At 47.9% G+C, this 20,798-nt stretch overlaps 3 protein-coding genes across 3 annotated transcripts; 2 read left to right on the top strand and 1 right to left on the bottom strand.

Moving 5' to 3' along the window:
• Positions 1-868: 868 nt before the first annotated feature.
• LOC307085787 (uncharacterized protein) lies at positions 869-4,687 on the top strand. The gene is made up of 3 exons (XM_079750652.1): positions 869-1,256; positions 1,984-2,044; positions 2,620-4,687. The coding sequence occupies exons 1-3, from the start codon at positions 918-920 to the stop codon at positions 3,540-3,542; spliced, it is 1,323 nt and encodes a 440-aa protein (XP_079606778.1). The 5' UTR covers positions 869-917; the 3' UTR covers positions 3,543-4,687.
• An 843-nt stretch (positions 4,688-5,530) lies between these two features.
• On the top strand, positions 5,531-9,767 carry LOC307085723 (uncharacterized protein). Its single transcript, XM_079750586.1, has 4 exons — positions 5,531-5,933; positions 6,231-6,322; positions 6,788-6,866; positions 7,209-9,767. Exons 1-4 carry the CDS (start codon positions 5,633-5,635, stop codon positions 8,162-8,164), a joined length of 1,428 nt encoding a protein of 475 aa, XP_079606712.1. The 5' UTR covers positions 5,531-5,632; the 3' UTR covers positions 8,165-9,767.
• Positions 9,768-10,069: 302 nt separating this feature from the next.
• tmem71 (transmembrane protein 71) lies at positions 10,070-20,645 on the bottom strand. The gene is made up of 10 exons (XM_079751556.1): positions 20,529-20,645; positions 17,748-17,842; positions 17,466-17,514; positions 17,005-17,217; positions 15,498-15,688; positions 14,541-14,735; positions 14,291-14,360; positions 14,087-14,142; positions 13,767-13,816; positions 10,070-13,493 (listed from the first exon to the last, which is right to left on the bottom strand). Exons 2-10 carry the CDS (start codon positions 17,776-17,778, stop codon positions 13,470-13,472), a joined length of 879 nt encoding a protein of 292 aa, XP_079607682.1. The 5' UTR covers positions 17,779-17,842; positions 20,529-20,645; the 3' UTR covers positions 10,070-13,469.
• Positions 20,646-20,798: the final 153 nt, after the last annotated feature.

Raw genomic sequence — 20,798 nt, 5'->3', positions numbered from 1 at the left:
GGAACAACAATGGCACAAGCCCAGAACTGCAGTAAGGGTTGAGGCAAATGCACTGTATAATATGTATGTAATAGTTAGGCTATGTGTGCTGCAATAAAATAGTAATTTGCTAAAATAAAGTATAGTGATCTAAGGTTAGAAGCATTAGAGGTGCAGCGTAATATAATGGCGACTCTTTACTTCATAAGGGAGTAAAACCCGGGCCTGTAAACAGCATGATTGTTACAAGACATCTTCTGGCATAAAATGCCGACTGCAGACAGTGGTGTGTCTCCTTATAACGAATTTATCACGCCTAATGTTTCGGACCCATATCGCCCTAACTGACTCATCCTTTGGAAACTGGTGGAAACTTACGCTAGAGTTAAATTTCCCCGACACAGAACAGCTCGGCACACAACAAAAACTGCTGTTCAGATGTTGCCGTTTCTGGTATTTTAACATTTTAACATTTGTGAAATTTTAATTTCACAAATGTTAAAATTAAATTTTAATCACACGAAATAGAAAACTAAATACTAAATAGAATACACTAAAGCGAAACTTAGAAGTTACCAGGAGATCACCTACCGCTGCAGTCAACCAGTGTACGGAAGTGAAAAGCGGAAATGATTAGACCCGTTTACACCTGTTTTCCGGTTCGAACGCTGGGCGCTCCGCATAACCCCTATTATATGGAGGAAAAACTGACCTTGTTACCAGAAGCGCGTGCACGCTACGGCTGCATACAGCAGTTTTAACCGGAGGGGACTTTTATTGTGAAAACCGTGCAAATGCGGAACCTGGAAATAGAAAAAAAAAACAAGTATTTTCCTTTGTAGTCGAGAGATAGGCAGCTTTGATATCCAAAGAGAGTCGATCACCGGCAGCAGCCAGTGATAATAAGGTCAGCACGGTGCATTTCACGCGTAATCCGTATGAGTACCGGGTTCCGTTTCCCCGGTGACATGCCCGCAAACGCCGCTATGAATTCCAAGATTTTGCACGAGCAATTGTCCATCATCATGGGGGCGTTGACCAAAGCCGCCGTGGTGGAGATCTGCGAGGTGGTGGACGAGGGCTACTCCGTCCTACAGCTGGAGATCACCAGGAGTCACAAGGAGAACGAGGACTTGAAGAAGAAGCTGCACCTCATCGAGTCTATCATCGTGCGGGGCAACGCGGCGGCGGCTGCCGCGGCCGCGGCGGCAGACGGCGCGGTGCAGGCGGCGTCGTGCGCAGAAGATGCGGCGCTGAAAGGAGACGCGGAGAAGACGGTACAACGCAACCCGCTTCTTATCGTCTGTGCTTTACAACATGCAACACACGCATGCAATGCATGTTATTTTTGACTCATTATCTACGATAACGATACAAGGGTTTTGATCGTAGATATACTATATATGTGCGGTTAACCCAATCTGCATTTAGAAACCCTCAGCTTCTCCTGAGACATTAGATTATAATCTGGTATGTTGTCAATCTGGTGTGTTACTAATAATCGAACATAAAAAATAAAAAAAAGGACATAAATTAATCATTAATAAACTTCAACCAGTTGTAATAGCCCACCTTTCAGTGGCATTATGGAGTTAAAAAAAATATACACTTTTGCAGCAGAAGTGTGCAACAGAATATTGTTATTACATTGATTCTGTAGTTTGTCTTTTACCCCTCAAAAATTCAATTTTGCACTCAATCTATTTGTACTACTTTCTTTCTTATCTGGTAGAATAATGTCGAAAACAGCTACAATAACCCATAATAGAGATATTATACATTATGGGAGGGTGAATGTCTGAGGGTGAATAAACCATTTAACTATAAAGCAGTTTCTTGCAATTTCGAATATATGGCAACTAATTCCGACAGGTGTTAGTTGTCATCAACCATCAATCTCGCATATAGAGTTCTGTATTTACATGGGTCTTTTCGGTTTTTGTAATTAAGCTGTCTCCATGCTGTTATATATATATTTGAGATTATATATTGTCTCTGGTTCAGCTGCCGGACGTGGTGTTGATCAAGGATGAAGACTCGGATGCCAACGACAGTTTAGAGGAAGGTGCGTTCACAATCACCGTCTTGCATCATAAAAACGGCTTCTTGTCAATAATGCAGATAGCGGCGCTGGATCTTTTAACCTGTGTGTCTCTGTTCCTCTCTACGCCGGTCTCTCTCTCTCCCCGTCCGTCTCTCTTATTCTACCCGTCTCCCCCTCTGCCTGTTGCTCAGCCTCTACCTCCCTCTATTCCTCCTCCTCTCCCTCTACCTGTTTCTCTGCCTTTACCTCCCTCTCTTCCTCTACCTCCATCTCTCTCTGTCTCTCTCCTTCTTCCTCCCCCTCTCCTTCTACATCTACCTCCCTCCCTCCCTCTAACTTTTTCTCTGCCTCTACCTTCCCATCTCCCCCTACCTGTCTCTACCTCCCTCTCTCCTGCTCCCTGTCTTTCTACCTCCCCCTCTCCCTGTCTCTCTGCCTCTACCTCCCTCTCTCTCTCCTCCTCTACCTGTCTCTCTGCCTCTACCTCCCTCTCTCTCTCCTCCTCTCCCTGTCTCTCTGCCTCTACCTCCCTCTCTCTCTCCTCCTCTACCTGTCTCTCTGCCTCTACCTCCGTCTAACTCTCCATCATCTTCCAGTCACCGAAACATCAGAGGACGGGCGAGCGACGAAGCACAGCCGGAAGAGGAAGAGACCCTGGCCGGCAGGAAGTGAGGTGGAAGGTGATGACCACAAGCCGTCTTCGGACCCACAGCAGCAGCAGCAGCAGCAGGGAGGGGGCAGGAGCCCCGGGGGTGGGCCCTCCGTAAGACCCAGGGCGGGCCCCCAGTACAGCCTGGCCTCCCCCGGCAGCGAGCCAGGCTGCTCCAGCCTTTCCGGGGGGGGGGATGAGACGGCCTGTTCCTACACCCAGCACCCCGACCACCTACCCCACCCGGCCATGGGGGGGCACTACGGGGCCCACGGGGGCCTGGACGACGCCTCCCTGCTGGAGGGCCGGGGGGAGCTGGACCTCAGCCTCCTGTGGACCAAGCAATCCAAGCAGCCGTACACCGCGCCCTTCCAGCCCCACGAACACTACGACACCGGCAGCGACGCCTTCGGGCTCAAGCTGATTGGCGTCACCGGCTCTATCACCAACGCCACCGCCGATGGTGCCTCGGCCGACGGCGGCCATCTCTCGGAGGGCAGCAGCTCGGCGTTCGACTTCGAGGACTGCAACGGCGGTAGCTTCGGTGCATACCGCGGGGGGGCGGGGTCTCAGCTGCCGGGCGGCGGCCTGCTGCCGGTGGGAGCGCGCGGGAAGCGCTACGTGTGCACCATGTGCAGCAAGACGTACGCCACGTCGCAGAACCTTGAGGTCCACATGCGCATCCACACCGGGGAGCGGCCCTTCAGCTGCCCCCAGTGCGGCAAGAAGTTCACGCAGTCGGCCCACCTCAAGTCCCACCTCAGCGTGCACTCGGGCGAGCGCCCCTTCACGTGCGCGCTCTGCTCCAAGAGCTTCATTGTCAAGTACAGCCTCAAGCTGCACATGAAGAAGTACCACGGCACGGGCTGAGCCGGCAATTGCGAACCACGTGCAGCCGCCCGGCAGGATTACGTTTTAAGGTGCTTGCACACCGCCGCGCAGCAACCGCCCTTATAACCGCCTCGCTGCCGGAGGGTTCAGCGCGGCGGTGTGAAGGGCCAGGCATTTTCAAAAGAGGCTGGTGCTGCTGCTGCCACCGGGCGGCTGCCGCAGAAAGTCTCAACACGGGGAAAGCTGAGCGGTAGGGCAAAATCTGTGCGCGTTCACATGGGCGGCAACCGCTTCCTGGTTTTCAGCCGCTTTTGTAACCGCCTCCCCTCTGCCGCCCTTCCCTCATTGAAATGAATGGAGGCGGCGAGTTGCCACGTGGCGGTGTGAAAGCAGCTTTACGTTCAGAGAACTGTGGCACGGAGGACTAGCTGGCTCACAGACTGTTTGATAGCTGTGGTGGCTAGCAGGAGGGATTGATTTATTCTGTTAAAGACTGATGTTGTTAGAGGTTTGAGAAAACTCGGAGGAATGTCTCGTTGTGACACACTGGTCCGGTGGTCCGATCCAGACGGCGAGCTGTCGTGATTACTTTCTGTTAAAAGGCTAATGTTAGCCTTGGTTTATTAGCAGTTGGAAAAATCACGGCAGCACTACCCTCCTAATAGACACTTTTCCAGTAAGCTGTGTTCCAAAACATAGATGATGCGTTTCCATGCAAAGTTTCTATGTTTTTTTTTTAAAATGTAGCCTTTTACCTTTTTTTTTTACATAATGCATTTCTCATTTTTGGATTTAAATACTTTTAATGTAGATTTCTATATATATTGGCACCCACATCATCTCTATAGAGAACTTGTGTTGATCAATTTTATTCTAGCAATACTGACGTTTCTTGTCAAGAGTTGATTTTAAACCAATTGTTTTCCGAGAAAGTAAGTTAAACACCTGTGGTGCCTTGTTTAACTAGCATTCATCTTGGTTCTAAACGCCAGCTTATTCGGCGACTGAATGCAGAGTCCCGCATTCAGTTCATCCACCAAATAAGTGTTTGGAGCCAAGATGTCTGCCGATTGAACAAGGCCTGATGCTGATTGGTAGAAGCAGTTGGTTGCGTTTGAGTGTTCAGAGGTCATATTGGAATCTATACGTGATGTTCAGGGACGTCGTTCCTGCCACTACAAGAACCGTGTATTGTTTTTTCCTTTTTATCCGTCCAGGTTAATAAAGTATAATCAAAAAGTTGTATTTAATATGCCAAATACTTCATTTTTTCACCTCCTCTTACTGTCTGACACACTCACACTCAATTAAATTTGTATTCAAGTACAATTTTCATGAAGTAGAACCACAGTGTGGCGGTTTCAGAGATACCTTACCATATCATTACTTCACCGCACACACGAGAAATAGAGATCACAACTATAACTGCTCAATGGATTTTCATGTTTATAATATTAGACAGTTTGTAGGGAGAAAGAGATTCAAAATTTTGGCTCTGAGGATTTTCAATAAGAGTTTACACACACACACAAACACGCTGCTTGTTGGCCCACTCACTGTATTTAGAGGTTTATTTACATGTTTACTATGATGTACAACTATGATGCAATTGTTTATTTAGCTTATGGGTGCAGGGGTCATGAGCACCATGAAATACTGAACATCAAGTATTTGTAAAAAGCTACATGGCTGTTTGACAGCTTTTCCATCCACCACTTTCTAGAGTCATAAATTATGTCGACTTCTATGTTTTCACATTTTATTTAATTGTTTATATCTTATGTACTTCACATGTTTCTATATTTGTAATGCCTTACAACTCCGTTTACAATTTTACATATTTTATTAAATTCAATAGATGTTGCATTTTATTTAATTGAATAATTTCTCCCTGGACCAATAAAGTAATCTTCAGGAATAGTAAATCATCCACGTAGTAAAGTAAAACGCAGCGCAGTATCGTCGCGCATGCGTACACCGGGCCGGGATCCTTCCGTTGCTTCACTTCCTGGTTAGACTAGGGGGGCATTGTTTACTTCCGCTGGGGGACACATCATTAAACTGTCCATACCGTCGCGGACCAACCACGGACACCCCTTAGTTAAGATAAGTGTAAGATTACCTCGGCCATGAACAAGACGTCCACCCCGGTGGAGCTGCACGCCCAGCTGGCCTCCATCATGGAGGTGCTGGCCAACGCGGCCGTGGCGGAGATCTGCGAGCTGGTGGACAATGGCTACGCCGTCCTGCACCTGGAGATCTCCCGCGGCCACAAGGAGAACGAGTCTCTGCGGCGGAAGCTGCGGCTCATGGAGCTGAAGGTGGCCCGCGTGTCCGCCCTGCGCTCCGCCGGGGTCGGCAGCTCCGTCTTCGCGAGCAGCCGCGCGCGGGCGTCCCACCTCGGCCACGAGCTGAGGCGGCACCACGGGGGTGAGTGTTTGGACCGGGGAAGCTGTGATGGTTGCAGTGGCTAGACCAATACCATTCCGGGGGGGGGGGGGGGGGGCGGGCTGGACTCCAAAGACCCGGACCCGAGTTGAGGTGCCTATGCTGGGGGTCTGCTGGAGAGATGGTGTGGGTAGGTTCCCTGTTGCCTTGCGTGGCTGACACCGCCGTCAGTGTGTGAATGGGTGAATGTTGGGCGATGTTGTAAAGCGCTTTGAGGGGCCACTGGTTGGAAAAGCGCTGTAAAAATGCAGTCTGTTAACCATCTACCTGTGGTTCTAGGTGAGCTGCCGCGCGTCACCGCCCAGGTGCCGCTCCTGTGCGGAGACCCCGAGGCGTCCGGGGACACGGGGCAGGATAGCGTGCACAGAAAGGTACCGGGGTCACCTTCTGCTGCCTTCACCGTGTGTAGGGTGTTAATATACTACAGGCATCACACCACCATCATGTGAACTGCGTCGACGCCTTTTGCCCAGGATGAGAGCGATAATACACATTACCTGAGTCACCTTGAACTATTCACATGGCTGGGATTGGTCTGGTCTGCTTATGACAGCCGCTGAAATCGTGGTCATTATAACCTGTAGGACCGCTCAGGGTTCCAAGTGGCGACAGTAGCTCAGGAGGTAGAGCAGGTGGACGGTAACCGGAAGGTTGCCTTTTCGAGTGTGAAGGTGTCCCTGAGCAAGACGCCTTACCCTGACTGCTCCTGACGAGCTGGCTGTCGCCTTGCTTGGCTGACACCGCCGCTGTCGGTGTGAATGAACGGTTGTATGTCGCTTTGGATAAAAGCGTCACCAAAACCCCCTGAATGTAAACGTCTCGGTCGTTCTCCCCAGACGTCGCCGGAGAACCCCGTCAAGCTGCAGACGCCCGTCATCAAGGTGGAGAAGGAGGATGAGCCCTGGCAGCAAGGCAGTGAGTCGACGCACGCCGCTCTTCACCCGCTAGCACCCACAGCACCCTATTCTACATCACTATACTCATAGATTCGAGGATGATGGGGGGGGTCCCCATAAATATAAAGTCACCCGAACAATTCTGTCACATGAAACAGTGCACCCTCGCACTACATCCATAATGGAGCTAGGAACCGTTTATTTGGTATACAAGTATCATATATAGTATATTAGTATGACCTTTGAGGGTCCTTCTTAGCCTACGTCTTCATGTCTCCACATCAAGCACTGCTATTATTACTTCCACGGTAACAAAAGAGGCGCTGAATGTAAACTCTGGCTCCTCCCCTCTGGGTTCCAGAAGGTTTCCAGGACGACGTCCTTCACAACAACGACCCCGACGCAGAAGCCCTGCTGCCACCCCTCGCCAAACAGGAAGTGGAGACCAAGAAGGACGCGGGCGACGGGCCGTGCTCCTGGGACGGCCCGTCGCCCGCGGCCCCCCTGCCCGCCCTGCGGCCCCGCCCTGAGGGCAGCCTGGTCCCCACGGCTGACGAGCGGGACGCGGGCGGCTACGACTGCATGCTGTACGACGAGGAGCCCCCGGCCCGGCCCCGCTGCCCCCTGCTGCCCGGCCCCGCCCCCGAGGAGGAGGAGGAGGAGGAGGAGGAGCCCGGCTGCTCCTACGTCCTCGGCCCCGGCCGGCTGGGCGTCCCGCCGCCTTCTGACATGCCCCTCCGCTTCCCCTTCACCCTCGGCGACGCGGCCGGCCCAGAGCCCCCGCCGCACGGCCCCAGGGCGGCGCCGCTGTCGTCCGCCGGCGACGACGCAGCCGGCAGGAAGGAGGTACCGGCGGTGGCGAGCGCATTCGTGCTGCAGGACGACTGGGACGGCTTCGGCGGCGGCGGCGGCGGGGGCGGGGCCTACAGTACCCGCGACGACCCCGCCGAGGGGAAGACCTTCATCTGCAGCTTCTGCGGCAAGACGCTGGCGTGCCTGAAGAACCTGAAGACGCACATCCGCGTGCACACGGGCGAGAAGCCCTTCAGCTGCCCGCTGTGCGGCAAGCGCTTTTCCGACTCCAGCAACCTGAAGCGCCACCAGAGCGTGCACACGGGCGAGAAGCGCTATGGCTGCGTGCACTGCGGCAAGCGCTTCGCCCAGTCGGGCTCGCTCAAGGTGCACATGAGCGTGCACACGGGCTGCAAGCAGTTCACCTGCCAGTACTGCAACAAGACCTTCATCTCGGCCAATCACCTGCGGCGGCACGTGGTGCTGCACGGCGCCGACAAGCAGCTGCCCGCCATGTTCCAGTGACCCCTGACTGACCTCGCAAGGGGGGATTTTAAAAGCCAGTCCACACCTGGCTTGGACATACAACATGGGAGTACTTTTTTGCGAGGTGCTGTACGATGGTTGTTAAATGATGCTTTCTCAATGATCGGGATTAACGGATCAAAACGTCCGCACGCCTCGGAATCCCCCCGTCAGAGCTGGTCAGTGTGGCCCGGGAAAGGGAAGACTGGGGCCCCCTGCTGGAGCTGCTGCCCCCTTTCCCGACCCAGGGTGAGGAACGTCTGGTGTTGACGGCTCCGCCTATACCAAGCCAGTAGCGACCCGTACCTTATGGCGCTTTTCCACCGGAGGATGCGGTTCGGTTTGCCTCAGTCCGGTAGGGAGGGGGCGGTATAGCCCAGCTCATAGGCAGCTACCTAAACACCGTGACATCTTAGCAGCACGACACAGTGTAGCCTGCTCAATAAAAACAATGGAAAAGAGGAAGGCGACACATTAAACCAAGAGCTACCATGGAAGTCGTCCAGCAACAGTTTCGGAACGTCTCCACCTCCTTGTTCGCCGTTTTGTGCGACATGTCCATTGTCCAGAATAATACCTCGCGGGTACTTTTTGTTTGTTTTTATCCCCATGTCGCCTGGAATGACGATTCTGTCGACCAATCAACGGAGGGAGCGTGTAGCCGAGTGTGAAACGAGTACGGCTCAGTTCAGGTCACGTCCACTTTTGGCGGTGGAAACGTGAACCGTGCCGCACCTTTGCGAACTGAACCGAACCACACCCTCCGGTGGAAATGCGCCATTAGAACCAGCACCGGTTCCACAGGACGCTTCAGGGGACGGTTGAAACGTACCACTTAGACTTAAAGATGCAGTGTGAAGGCTCGAGTTGCATCGAGCAGAACAGACTCGGAAGAAATAGAAATGTTGTTTTTAGTAGTGCATTATCCCATGAGAATACGAATCGTGTTGTGACCCTAGAATGAGCCCTTTATATCCACACAGGGGGTCCGCCTCCACGGAGCCCGCCATGTTTCTACAGTAGCCCAGAATGGATCAACGGCTCCAGAGACTGTTTTTATAATCGCTATCTTACTTGTAAGTTATGATCTATAGTTTTTACAGACTTAACGAGTACATACAATTTATAAATCTTGTCAATCTATAGTGGATGATGACATCATTTTGGACGTACCAACTGGCACCCGTAGCTTCTCCTCGGCCCTTGGAAAGGGAGAGATGGGTGGAACAGTCTTGCCAGATTGGGTAGGAAATCTAGCCCAATCTGGCAACACTGGTGGGGAAGGGGGTGTTAATTACCTCATCGCTAGCTGCCCCTCAATTTACACACTGCACCCTTAATAGTGTGTTGGACATTCTAAATATACTCTTTAAACCAGGCTGAAACCCTACAGTCTTTGTTAGCCTATTTTCCTGTCTGGGATTAATAAACTCTCTTTTCAAGTGCCAACTAACTTATAAACCACAATAATGTTTCGTTAACATTTATTTTTACATTTAGCAGCCGCTTTTATCCATAGCGATTTACGTTGATAAGTACATTTTTCAGAAGGAGAAACAATATCACTGTCGGTACGGTAAGGATGATCATAGAACCAAGTGCCAAGCACTAACAATCGCTAGGTTCACCCATTCCCCGTACACAACAGAGATAGCTAGGATAAGATGCTACACAATGCTAAGTACTATTTGTATGTGCCAGGACGTAAAACATGCAATAAACATTAAACCACAAAGAGGTAGCCACAATGAACGCAAAGGCATCTTTGACGTTTTCTCCTCACTGACAACGAAGGCTGTACTGGGATCACAAACCTCAGGATGAACCACACAAATCAAACTTGACGTATCAATGTCCCCGTTCTACAGCGCTGGTGTACTATGAACAGGACGACGTACACACATGTCTTCAATGCCTTTTTTTAATTACCAAAACATCCAGAATACAATTCACGGTAACACTGACAATAGAATATATATTACACAGTACTTAAACCATATATTCCCAAATATTTTCATACATTTTGACAGCACTATTCTGTGTTTAATATGTCATTAGTGGGCAACTCCCATCGTTAGTCTTTTCCAATTCGTTTGAAGTATGGAATACAAAAAAGTAAATTCGGAACTTAACGTTACAGTGCTTTAAGAATAGACATACATTTATAAAAAGGGTAGTTAAAACATCTAAAAGAATTTCAAAAAGTGCTTTCACAAGCAGACAAGTACCACATTTCCATCTTTGGGAGCCAAAACAAAAGAATGAAATATGTCAATTGTACACTGTTTCCTTGAACAGTAAATATATCACATCGTTGGCCTAAAGAGGCTAAAGCTTACATGTATGAGTCACTTAAAGCCCATACGAGGAGCGGTTTCCAGGATCGATAAGCTAAAAAAAAACTAAATTTCTTATAAGCTCAATTTTTCTTAGCCCCTCCCACTAGTAGAGAGGACTGCATTATGCCACTAATGATGTCACTGGACAGTGGACAGTATTTGAATGGCTTATGACTGATCAGCCAGCACCTGTGGCTTGGAGGATCAATCAGCACCCAGGGCATCCAAAACATTTAGATTTGGAGATTACATTATTTTGACTCCCTTGCAAACTCAAGCTGTTCCTAGGGACTTTAAGGACATCGCATTTCTATAAAAGTGAAGGCAATTCTGAAATTATCTAGATATATCAGATATAGAGATAGATACCAAAAACACTTAAGTCACAAATGCATATAAAAACATTGCATCAGGTTTGACAAACATCCACTTTATATTTTTTATATTATCCTACTGCGTGCATTCACAGTAGGCCTACTAGCCTTTATCCAGCCCCTATGAATCCCAAACGTGCGCACATGAATCACGGCCCATTTCAAATGCAGCGCGCACATTCAATCAATCCTGCCGGAATGTTAGTTTTCTCAATTCTCCTCCAGAGATTTACTGGGTTGGCTGTGATATGAGGTGAGGCTCATCGATTACATAGCCATTTCATTAACGTTGAATCCGTTAACAATGAAAGGTGGCACTTTGAGAAGACTCAATATGATCGCAACATTCTTCAACAGGAATGTAATCTGGTTCAGATGAACCGGATCAAATCTAGATCTAACCCACACCATAACTTGGGTTGTGTCTGAACGAACCAGATGCAGAACCAATTACATACACCCCCCGACATTAAAGTATAAAAGTATATAAGGGTATATAAAGAAAGGAGTGAGCTGTGCTTTCAGCGACTGATAGCACACTTCACCCCTCCCTCGGTCGAACATCCTACAAAACCTGGCGTAATCTGAGGCCCCGACATGATTAAAGGTTGAAATTCCTTCTGAACCTGATTCCCCTTAGGCTCAATTCATCTTGAGCCGACCTTCACGCAATTTTTCCTGACGAAAACTGTTTGTTTATCGGGATACTTAATCATTTGCGGACAACACAACATTAAAATGTGCCTTTTACAAAAAATGCTGGTGGATCAGAGTTCCTCTCAATCTACCCAGTCACTAAACAGCTCACAGTTTATGTCTACCAGAGGTGGCTTACGTTTAGTTAACGCTGGTTCAATATATAGTGAAGAATATATAAATATAAATCTTTCAGAAGGGGATCAAACAGTCACTTTGCCAGACCGGGGTTCAACGAGTAAGTTCCAGCAGTATTAACAGCTGACTCTCATCACCTTCTTTATGACGGTCTGTTCCCCACCAGCTGTCATGGTGATTAGCCAAAAGAAGCTCAACCTACCAGCCTACCCAGTGGACTGCTCCTAAACTGGTAGGCTGATCCATTCATTATTCATTTGGGTTGACATTTCCTACTTGTGATATCACTAAATTGATTAAGAAATAGCTTGTGGTCCAATTGGTGCCAATAACGATTGACAGTTTGTAACAATAAACTAGTTAACTAGCAGGATATCATCCCCATGATAATATTTTCTTGGTTTCATCAGGCTGGCAGAAACCTGTAGGGTTGGGGTTTGAATCCTACAGGGCAGAATGCGCATCTCTGAAGGCACTGTCCCCTCAATGTTCTTCCAGCCGATGGAGGACTTAATGTGGACAGGTGTTGTCCGCAGGTAGGTCTGTCCTTGGAACCTATTCTGAGGCAGTAAGCCCCGCCCTCCTGGGGCACCAGGAGGGGTAAATTAAACACCCTAGATTATTTTAAAACTACAGACGCCCTGGCCTGCATGTTAGGATAAATTTCATTTTAAAAGGTTTCCCTTTAGGAGATATATATATAGAGAGTTATTGCTGTCTATTCAGATTGGCAAGAGTCTTGTCCAATCATCCACAATGCAGTCTAGGGAATCCTATTGGCTATCGTGAACAAAGGCACTTAGAAAGCTGAAGAGTTTTGTTACAAAACATTATACACAAAAACAAACATATCTCACCATTGGATATGGTTGTTGTTAGCGAAAGCTAGTGAAAAAGTCATGCTCATTTATTACCGTTTTCAGAGAGCTACCTGCGGAAAAAACGCTATTTCCGATAACAGTCCCAATTTTAGGTGCAGGAATGATGTTTATATTTTATTTTGGAACAAAACTCCTCATTCCTAGTTTTCTCAGGAAAAATATGGCACGTTAACCTTAGACAGGTAATGTTTACAGGTAGTTGAAGTAATATGGGTACTGGCTCTCTCAGCCAATACTGAACACTAAGTAGAACATAGTTAGTAGTAACTATTCAATGCTGCTCTTCATCAACATCTGGACCTGATTCTCTTTAGGATTAGGTTTACGTTTTTCTTTCGTTCAGGGCAATATAATCCTGAAAGAATTGGTCACTTTGGAAAGCCCCCAAAAAGGCCAAGGTAATCTACGAATAGAATATAATGTACGACTTTTTAAAAAGTACAGAAAAAAAAGAGTTGCATCATCTTATCTGAAGCACTGCGAGCTCTGCAAGTTCTGGTGACTTTTTGTTATCGAGTGAGACCAGCGAGGTCAAAGTTTAACAAACGAATAGTCTCAAACTGGAGTCAATTATCGGCCATATTTGAAGAACAGCCTTTTGTTTATAAGGCCCCCATTTTATGGGCAACAATCGTTATATTTATTTTTTAATAAATATGTTTTAATTCATAGATAACCATCTGAAGTCCTTACGGAGCTCGCGTCATTCTTTTAGGTGCAACTCACATGCAGATAATTCATTCAAATATAATAAAATACTCTAAATCTTGTATCTCCCACATTAACTCCAATCCCAGTTTTTACTTGAATACTCCATAGATAGTTGCATCAATGTGTGTGCGTGTGTGGGGGGGGTTTCCGTGGACGACGCCCGTGTCTACTCATTCTTCGAAGTGATATCCTGTAAAATCATAAAACAAAAAAGTTATGAATTGATAATGGGCTTTGATCAAATTAAAGTGACACAATCTACCCATCATACATCTGTGGGGACACTCCCACCTGTGATGTCACTAATGGGTAGATTTTTCATCACCCCTGGTGGTAAATCAACTGCAGTGGCCACTCAACGCACTTCACAATATCGCCTAACATTCACCCATTCATGCACAAACTCACACACTCACACTGGTGGTAGAATATGGGGTCCTCTAAGTACTGTATGCTGACTCACCTCTGTCTTGGCTGTCCTCCATCCGCCCATCGGTCCCATCTTACTGAAGACTAGAAGAAGGGAGGCTCCATTAACAACACAGAACAAAAGCCGTAGGCTAGCCACGCTTTAGCTTCCAGATTAAGCATGGTGGCTGATTCACACAAAGTGTGATTCACACAATGTTTCAACACTCAAGCTGCCCAGTAAAACCAATCTTCGACTGGTGTTGACTGGGAGCTGCCCAGTACAACCCCAGTCTTCTACTGTTGGACAATGGGAGAAGCCCAGTACAACCACAACATAAAGGTGTCATTTAAGAAAAACCTTGTTCTACTTACGCATGAAGGCCAGGATGGTGATGAGCGCAGCAGATGCTGCTGCCCACAGCAACGACCTGCGGGGCAGAAAGTCGTGCTGATCAGTGTCCGATCGAAGTATTGATTATCAGACCATGAGGACCTCCATGCAGAACGAGCATATGCAGAGCGTTCAAATGCTGGTGGCTAACTGTTGGTTCTATCTTCATCGAGAGAAAGCCTTACCAGGGGAAGAGGGAGGAGCAGATGAAGAAGGTGAAGAGGAAGCTGAGCAAGGATTTCATCGTCGATGAACCTGACACACACACACACACACACACACACACACACAGGTCAGCTTCCAGTACACCCTTCTGTCTATATATCAGTCTCCCTGTCTCTATCGTTTCAGAATGTCTCTATAGCTCTGTCTGTGTCTCTTTATCTCTCTATGTCCCTCTCTCTGTCTGTCTGTCTGTCTGTCTGTCTCACTCACCTGTCCGTCTTTCTGGTGAGGAACAGCAGCTGTTACTGTGAAAGACCAGAGGAGTAGGCGGGACTTCAGACAGGCCACCCAGTGATTGGGTGAACTGCTCCTGTGAGTGACAGGTCTCAGTGCAGATCTCCTCCTGGAAGAGGATCCGGGGGGGAGGGGCCTCCTTCTCTGGTGGGGAGATTATCTCGCTGTGGTCTGGAAGGGAGGCAACAAATAATCAGAATTTTTTATGCGAAATGTAACATCATACTATGTTGTTTACAGTAAAATACACTAAATTCGAAACTGAGGTTTTCGATAGACATAACTTGATCAAAATGATATTGGTGGATTAAACTTCATGCTATGGTGCTTCCATTAAATACACTGCGTTAAAACTTTTAAATTGTGGGAATTTAACATACTTATGCTTACAGCAAAATACAATGAGTTAAAACTGTGGTTTTGGACCTACATTTCTCATGGAATTGAACACTGAACTACTTTCGCCCGCCAGGTCTTTTTGACCGCCGTTTTGTGCTGTAGTTACACCAAGTCGGTGGACTTCACTACACTGCTGCTAGAGTGAGGTCGACTGACTTTTGACAGGCATTCGACAAATCAAAAACAAGATTATCTACCTAGACTGTTTAAGTGTTTTTTAATTAACAAGTATTATTAACATGCTTGCAATTATGCTTACAGTAAAATAACCTCACTTAAAAACTGTGGATGCAGCCAGACATCATTTTACACTACTGTGTAATTCTATATGAATAAAAAAAAGTTTATCTTGTAAACCTTTTTCACTTTACCTATAGTCAGAATCATTAACAGACAAGAAGCTTACAGCACTACAGCACTAAAGTGATCAGGTTCATTTCAATTAAAGCAAGCGGCATTAGCTAGCGGTGTGTCCCAGACTTGTTAGCTTGCGGCGTTAGCTAGTGGTGTTAACTAGCTAGCGGCTCTCCTCACCGTAGGTAAAACTGAAGGTGCTCTCAGGTTCTGGCGTGCTGAGGTCCATCCGGGTCGGTTCGTCGGCGTCGACGGCGCTTGTGAACACACCCCCGAACACCTTCTCGTCGAGCCACGTCTGACACGTCTCCGTCACGCCGCTGAGCAGGCTAGCTAGCGAGCGCCGGGAACGCCGCTTACGCCTGAACACTCTAGAGAGAGACAAGGGAAGGCCGGCTATTGGTACAGCACTGTCACATTTTACATTATGCATTTAGCTGACACTTTTATCCAAGGCGACTTACAATAAGTACATTTGTCAGGAGAAAGAGAAACAACAATATATCGCTGTCAGTACAGTAAGGATTTTCATAGAACCAAGTGCCAAGCACTAACAATCGCTAGGTTAACCGATTCCCCGTATACAACAGCTAGGATAAGATGCTACACAATGCGTTTAGAACGTAAGAAAGTCGACTCTGAGAGGAGGAGCACAAAGAGTTAACTCCACTACTTATTTAAAACTAAAAATAATATATTTGATATTCATTGAAGGCAACACACATTAAACTGCCAGTTGGTAGCAGATCCTTTTATTCCAGGCTACCAAGACAAAGAAATATACAAATATAATTGTAATTGCCAATAGAGATGGCAAAGGGTGTCTGATATGGCCCAATCATAAATCAAGTCGTTGATTGAAACCAGATCTTTCTTATTAAAATAACTGGTTTGAATAGTCTAGTATGTCAAACATTTGTGTTAGCATTTAATGACAGCTTGGCAAACCTGATGCTGAGGAGCTTAAAAATGTAAACAATGTGTCTCCTAGCAACACAAGCTGATGACATCACCCACTGGCTCCCGAAACACACACACACACACACACACACACACACACACACACACACACACACACACACACACACACACACACACACACACACACACACACACACACACAGGGCAGTGGGCCTCCAGGGGGCAGTGACCTCATCAGTGTGCTCCAGGCGGCACCTTGATGTCATCTGACTGAACGCTTTACCAGGTGTTTACAGAGTTACCTAACCCGCTGCACAACCCTTCGGTGCCTGTCCCCCTGGCTTCGTGTATGAAGTCATTTGTGCGACAGTGTGGCGCCCAGCCTGCTCATAACATATTTAACGCGAGGAAATCTTCTACTGGTTTCCACCAGTAGAAGACTTTGGTTGTACTGGGGACCTCCCAGTGTCCACCAGTAAAAGACTGTGGTTGTACTGAGCAGCTCCCAGTGTCCACCAGTAGAATACTGTGGTTGTACTGGGAAAATCCCAGTGTCCACCAGTAGCAGACTGTTGTTGTACTGGGCAGCTCCCAGTGTCCACCGGTAGAAGACTGGTTATACTGGGAAGCTCCCAGTGGCCACCAGTAGAAGACTGTGGTTGTACTGGGCAGCTCCCAGTGTCCACCAGTAGAAGACTGGTTGTACTGAGTGCTACTGGGTACTGGGTCCGTACTGGGACGGGGCCGGCTCTTAGAGGCTCCTCACCTGACCAGGTTCTCCTTGTAGGACACGTTGGTCTTGGAGGGGGTGAGGGAAATATTGCCCTGGTCGTCCCAGACCACGCTGTCCTCCCCCAGGACGTAGTAGCCGTTGGTGAGCAGGCGGCGGGAGCGGCGGCAGGAGCAGGGGGAGCCGCCCGCCGGGTTGGAGGAGTAGCAGGAGAAGGAGGAGTCGTCAGAGAGGAGCGACAGGTCCAGGCTGCAGGGGGGGCAGGAGGAGGAGGAGTGGTCAGAGAGGAGCGACAGGTCCAGGCTGCAGGGGGGGCAGGAGGACCAGGAGGAGCATCGTTGGACCAGACGGGCTGTAGGTGGGGGGCTCGTCGTTGATGTGTTCGCTGTAGGGTGTGTTTTATGTGTGCGTGTGCTTGTCGGTGCGTGTACTTGTGCGTGCGTGTGCTTGTGCTTGTGCGTGCGTGTGTGTGTGCAGGAAGAAAAACAACACTGTACCTCTGAAATGATTGGTCGGCCTGCGAGGGCCGCTGTTTGATTGGAGAACCTGGAGGAGGAGAAGAGAGTTGGCGAGAAGAGTTCAACAGGAAGTGAACATGAGTTCAACAGGAAGTGAACATGAGTTCAACAGGAAGTGAACATGAGTTCAACAGGAAGTAAACAAGGGTTCAACATTAAGTACTCCTAATAAAATCGTCCAATATCGATCGGGCTCTAGTGTGTGTGTGTGTGTGTGTGTGTTTTTGTGTGTGTGTGTGTTTTTGTGTGTGTTGGTCGTACTGGTGACGGCCCTGGAGAAGAACAGAGCCATGGTGGTCGGGAGCGGGCAACGAAGAGGAGGAGGAGGACTTCTTCTTCTTCTTCTTCTTCTCTGTCTGTAGAGGAGGAGAAACAAACAACATTAGAGACCCCCAGACTCCCAGCAAGAGAATAAGAAAAGGTGACTGCTAAAGCAGCTGCTGGTTGAACTCCAAACACCAAGAAGGCTTCCAAACGCTAGCTAGTTAGCTCGTTGCTACGTAGTTGTGGCTGGAACTCCGCCAACAGGAAGGCTTCCAACTGTTTAGCTAGATAGTAACACCTTCACACCCCGAATACCACACATAAACATTGTATGTTGTGTCACGTGTCAGTATGTACCAAGAGAGAGAGAGAGAGAGAGAGAGCTAACATCTTGATCAAAGTGCCAACATGGTTGTTTCTTCTGTGTCCTGATTAGAGATTATGGATTAGATTTAAACATAGGTCTCTCTTTCCTAACCTACCAGATTAGCCCCTGTGTTGACAGCCTTAGAGTGGTCTGCTTCCCACTAACCAGTCCAGCCACCAGAAGCTAACTGGTAAGGCTGGAAGAGACACAGAGGCCCAATTTATTCCTACTGAAGAGAAAAGGTTTGGTGTATTTTATATCCACATGCTGTCATGGCAATGGATTCATAAATCCCTCTGGGGCTCAACTAATAACCTATTTTATTGTAATATTTTATGATCATAAAAACTGTAAACTCTGTGTCACTGGAGCCAGAGTTTTCTAACGGGCGCGATGGGAAAGAGCCTTGGGAGAAATTCCGGAGAGGGAAGGAAAACAAGCGTGATGTGAGACGTCCTGTTAACCCCGTCCTGCCCTGGACACTTCACACACTAGGGATCAATGTTTTATATGTTATAACAACGTTCATATGATATTCATTTATAAAGCCATGCTAGGACTGTCGTCTAACAGTCTGCCGTCAACTGTTCAAACACCAAAGACCCAGCCAAAGACCCAACCGCGTTTGTTATGTAGACGTGTGTGAGTGTGTGATTGCGTGTGTCAGTGTGCGTGTGCATGTGTGTCACTGTCAGTGTGTGTGTGTGTGTGTGAGGGGGTGCATGTGTGTGCGTGTGTGTGAGTGTGTCGAGGGACTAAAACAGAGACTTCAGTGTTTGGAGAGGACTTTTGTCTCCCTTTGTCCCTCTTTCTCGCCCTCCCCTCCGCTTCCCTCCCTCTCCCCCTCACCCCCTCTCTCCCCTCCCTCTCAAATGTTTTCATTTGAATTGCAACTTCATCCATAACCCCTCCCACCAACCGACACACACACAGACACACACACACACACACACACACACACACACACACACACACACACACACACACAGGTCAGTCTAAGTACTGTACTGTACTATGCCTCTCTCACACCAGCAGCAATGATGGGGGCATTGCCATGCCAACAAGGCCCATCATATCAAACGCTGGTATGTGTGTGTGTGTGTGTGTGTGTGTGTGTGTGTGTGTGTGTGTGTGTGTGTGTGTGTGTGTGTGTGTGTGTGCGCAGGGCCCCAAGGGTCCCCCAACTGAGAATAGAACAGATGATAACGAAACCAACAACCGAGCATGTGACTCTTCAGAGGTGATCTCATAACATGGTGATCTCACCTCATAACATGGCCGACACAACAGCCACAGCGACCAGAATGTTCCAAGAGTCAAAGCCTTACTTTTGGATTTAAATCAATATTATAATGGTTTATACAGATTGGTTTATTATTGAAGTCACTGATTGTGATTGATCGAGTGACACTGATTGTGATTGATCACGTGACACTGGTCACAATGTGCTGTAGTTTGAGAAACATGTTGTGGCTTGTTCTTAGACTCACTAGAAACAAGTCACAAACCTCACAATAGCGCAAGGTTCCTGCGGAAGTAATCGAGACGTCATGCTTTATCTTCTCTCTGCAGCCTTTAGCTGAGAAACTGTAAATACAACTGGATAACGTCATTTTTCACAGTTATTAAATATACACACAGAATGTGATACAATATATGTCCAATTTAATGTAGCATCGGCCCTACACTATAATATAGCTAATATTTCGATAATGAAAGATATATGGTCCTATAAATCCTGAAATCTATAGGACAAATATTCATGCATTTATGATGCATCATAATAAATAAAATCCACTGGACAAATATTAGGACTGATTTCAATTTAAAAAAAACATGCAATGAGGATTTGCGTTAACTGGGGGTGCCTTTCTCGACACCATCCTAGCATACGGCAGGTGATGATGTTGGAGGAAGACGCGCTGCAGGAAGAGGGGCGCGGGGCAAACCATTCGTCTGCACCCCCATCTCCCCGCTGTCATCACCCCAAACCATTCCTCTGCAGTCTACTCTGCATCCCCATCTCCATCTCACCGGTACCCCGAAATATCAGAACTAATATCCTGCATATACCACAGCGTCTACATCCACCAGCAACATGGATGGGACCAATCTTAATCGATTAAAAACACCACACCACACGCACCAAAGTATTATGAGTGCAATGGACTGTTCCACTTTGCACGCAAATACAAGACAATGCCCCAACGCTGAAGTAACTGTAAAGTGAAAATTAACCATTTTATTTATTTTTAACTGCACAAACATAACCACTAGTCGAAATTCACCCAATAATAAATCCACGCCCCCAAACTATGCATTGTATTCCACGCCTTAAAATAACAATCTGCGCTTAATCTACTGATCCTTATAAAACCAAGCAGAGGAAGAGGAAGCTGTGAGCGCCTCACCGCGTCGCCCTCTCCGAGTCTCCGGGAAACCAAAGCGCCGACTTTTAATAAACTCGTTGTACTTTAACGGTGGGTCCTTCCTCTGATGTAGGCCACTTTGTGTTGTGACAGACCAGGGTAACGGAGGACTCGATGTGCCCGACAGCCCCGCCCACAGGGGAAATACCAGAGCCAGGGTGGGCGGGGCCGAGAGACCCTGCTCGACCACCAGACCCGGAGTGGGCGGGGCTCGGAGACCCCGCTCCACCTCGTCACGTGGTGCAGGGGCCA

The sequence above is a fragment of the Pollachius pollachius genome (genome assembly GCF_949987615.1).
Source record: "Pollachius pollachius genome assembly, chromosome: 14".
NCBI classification, from domain to species: Eukaryota; Metazoa; Chordata; class Actinopteri; order Gadiformes; family Gadidae; genus Pollachius; species Pollachius pollachius.
The sequence above is the reverse complement of the archived record's forward strand: the minus strand, read 5'-3'. Positions and strand labels throughout refer to the sequence as shown.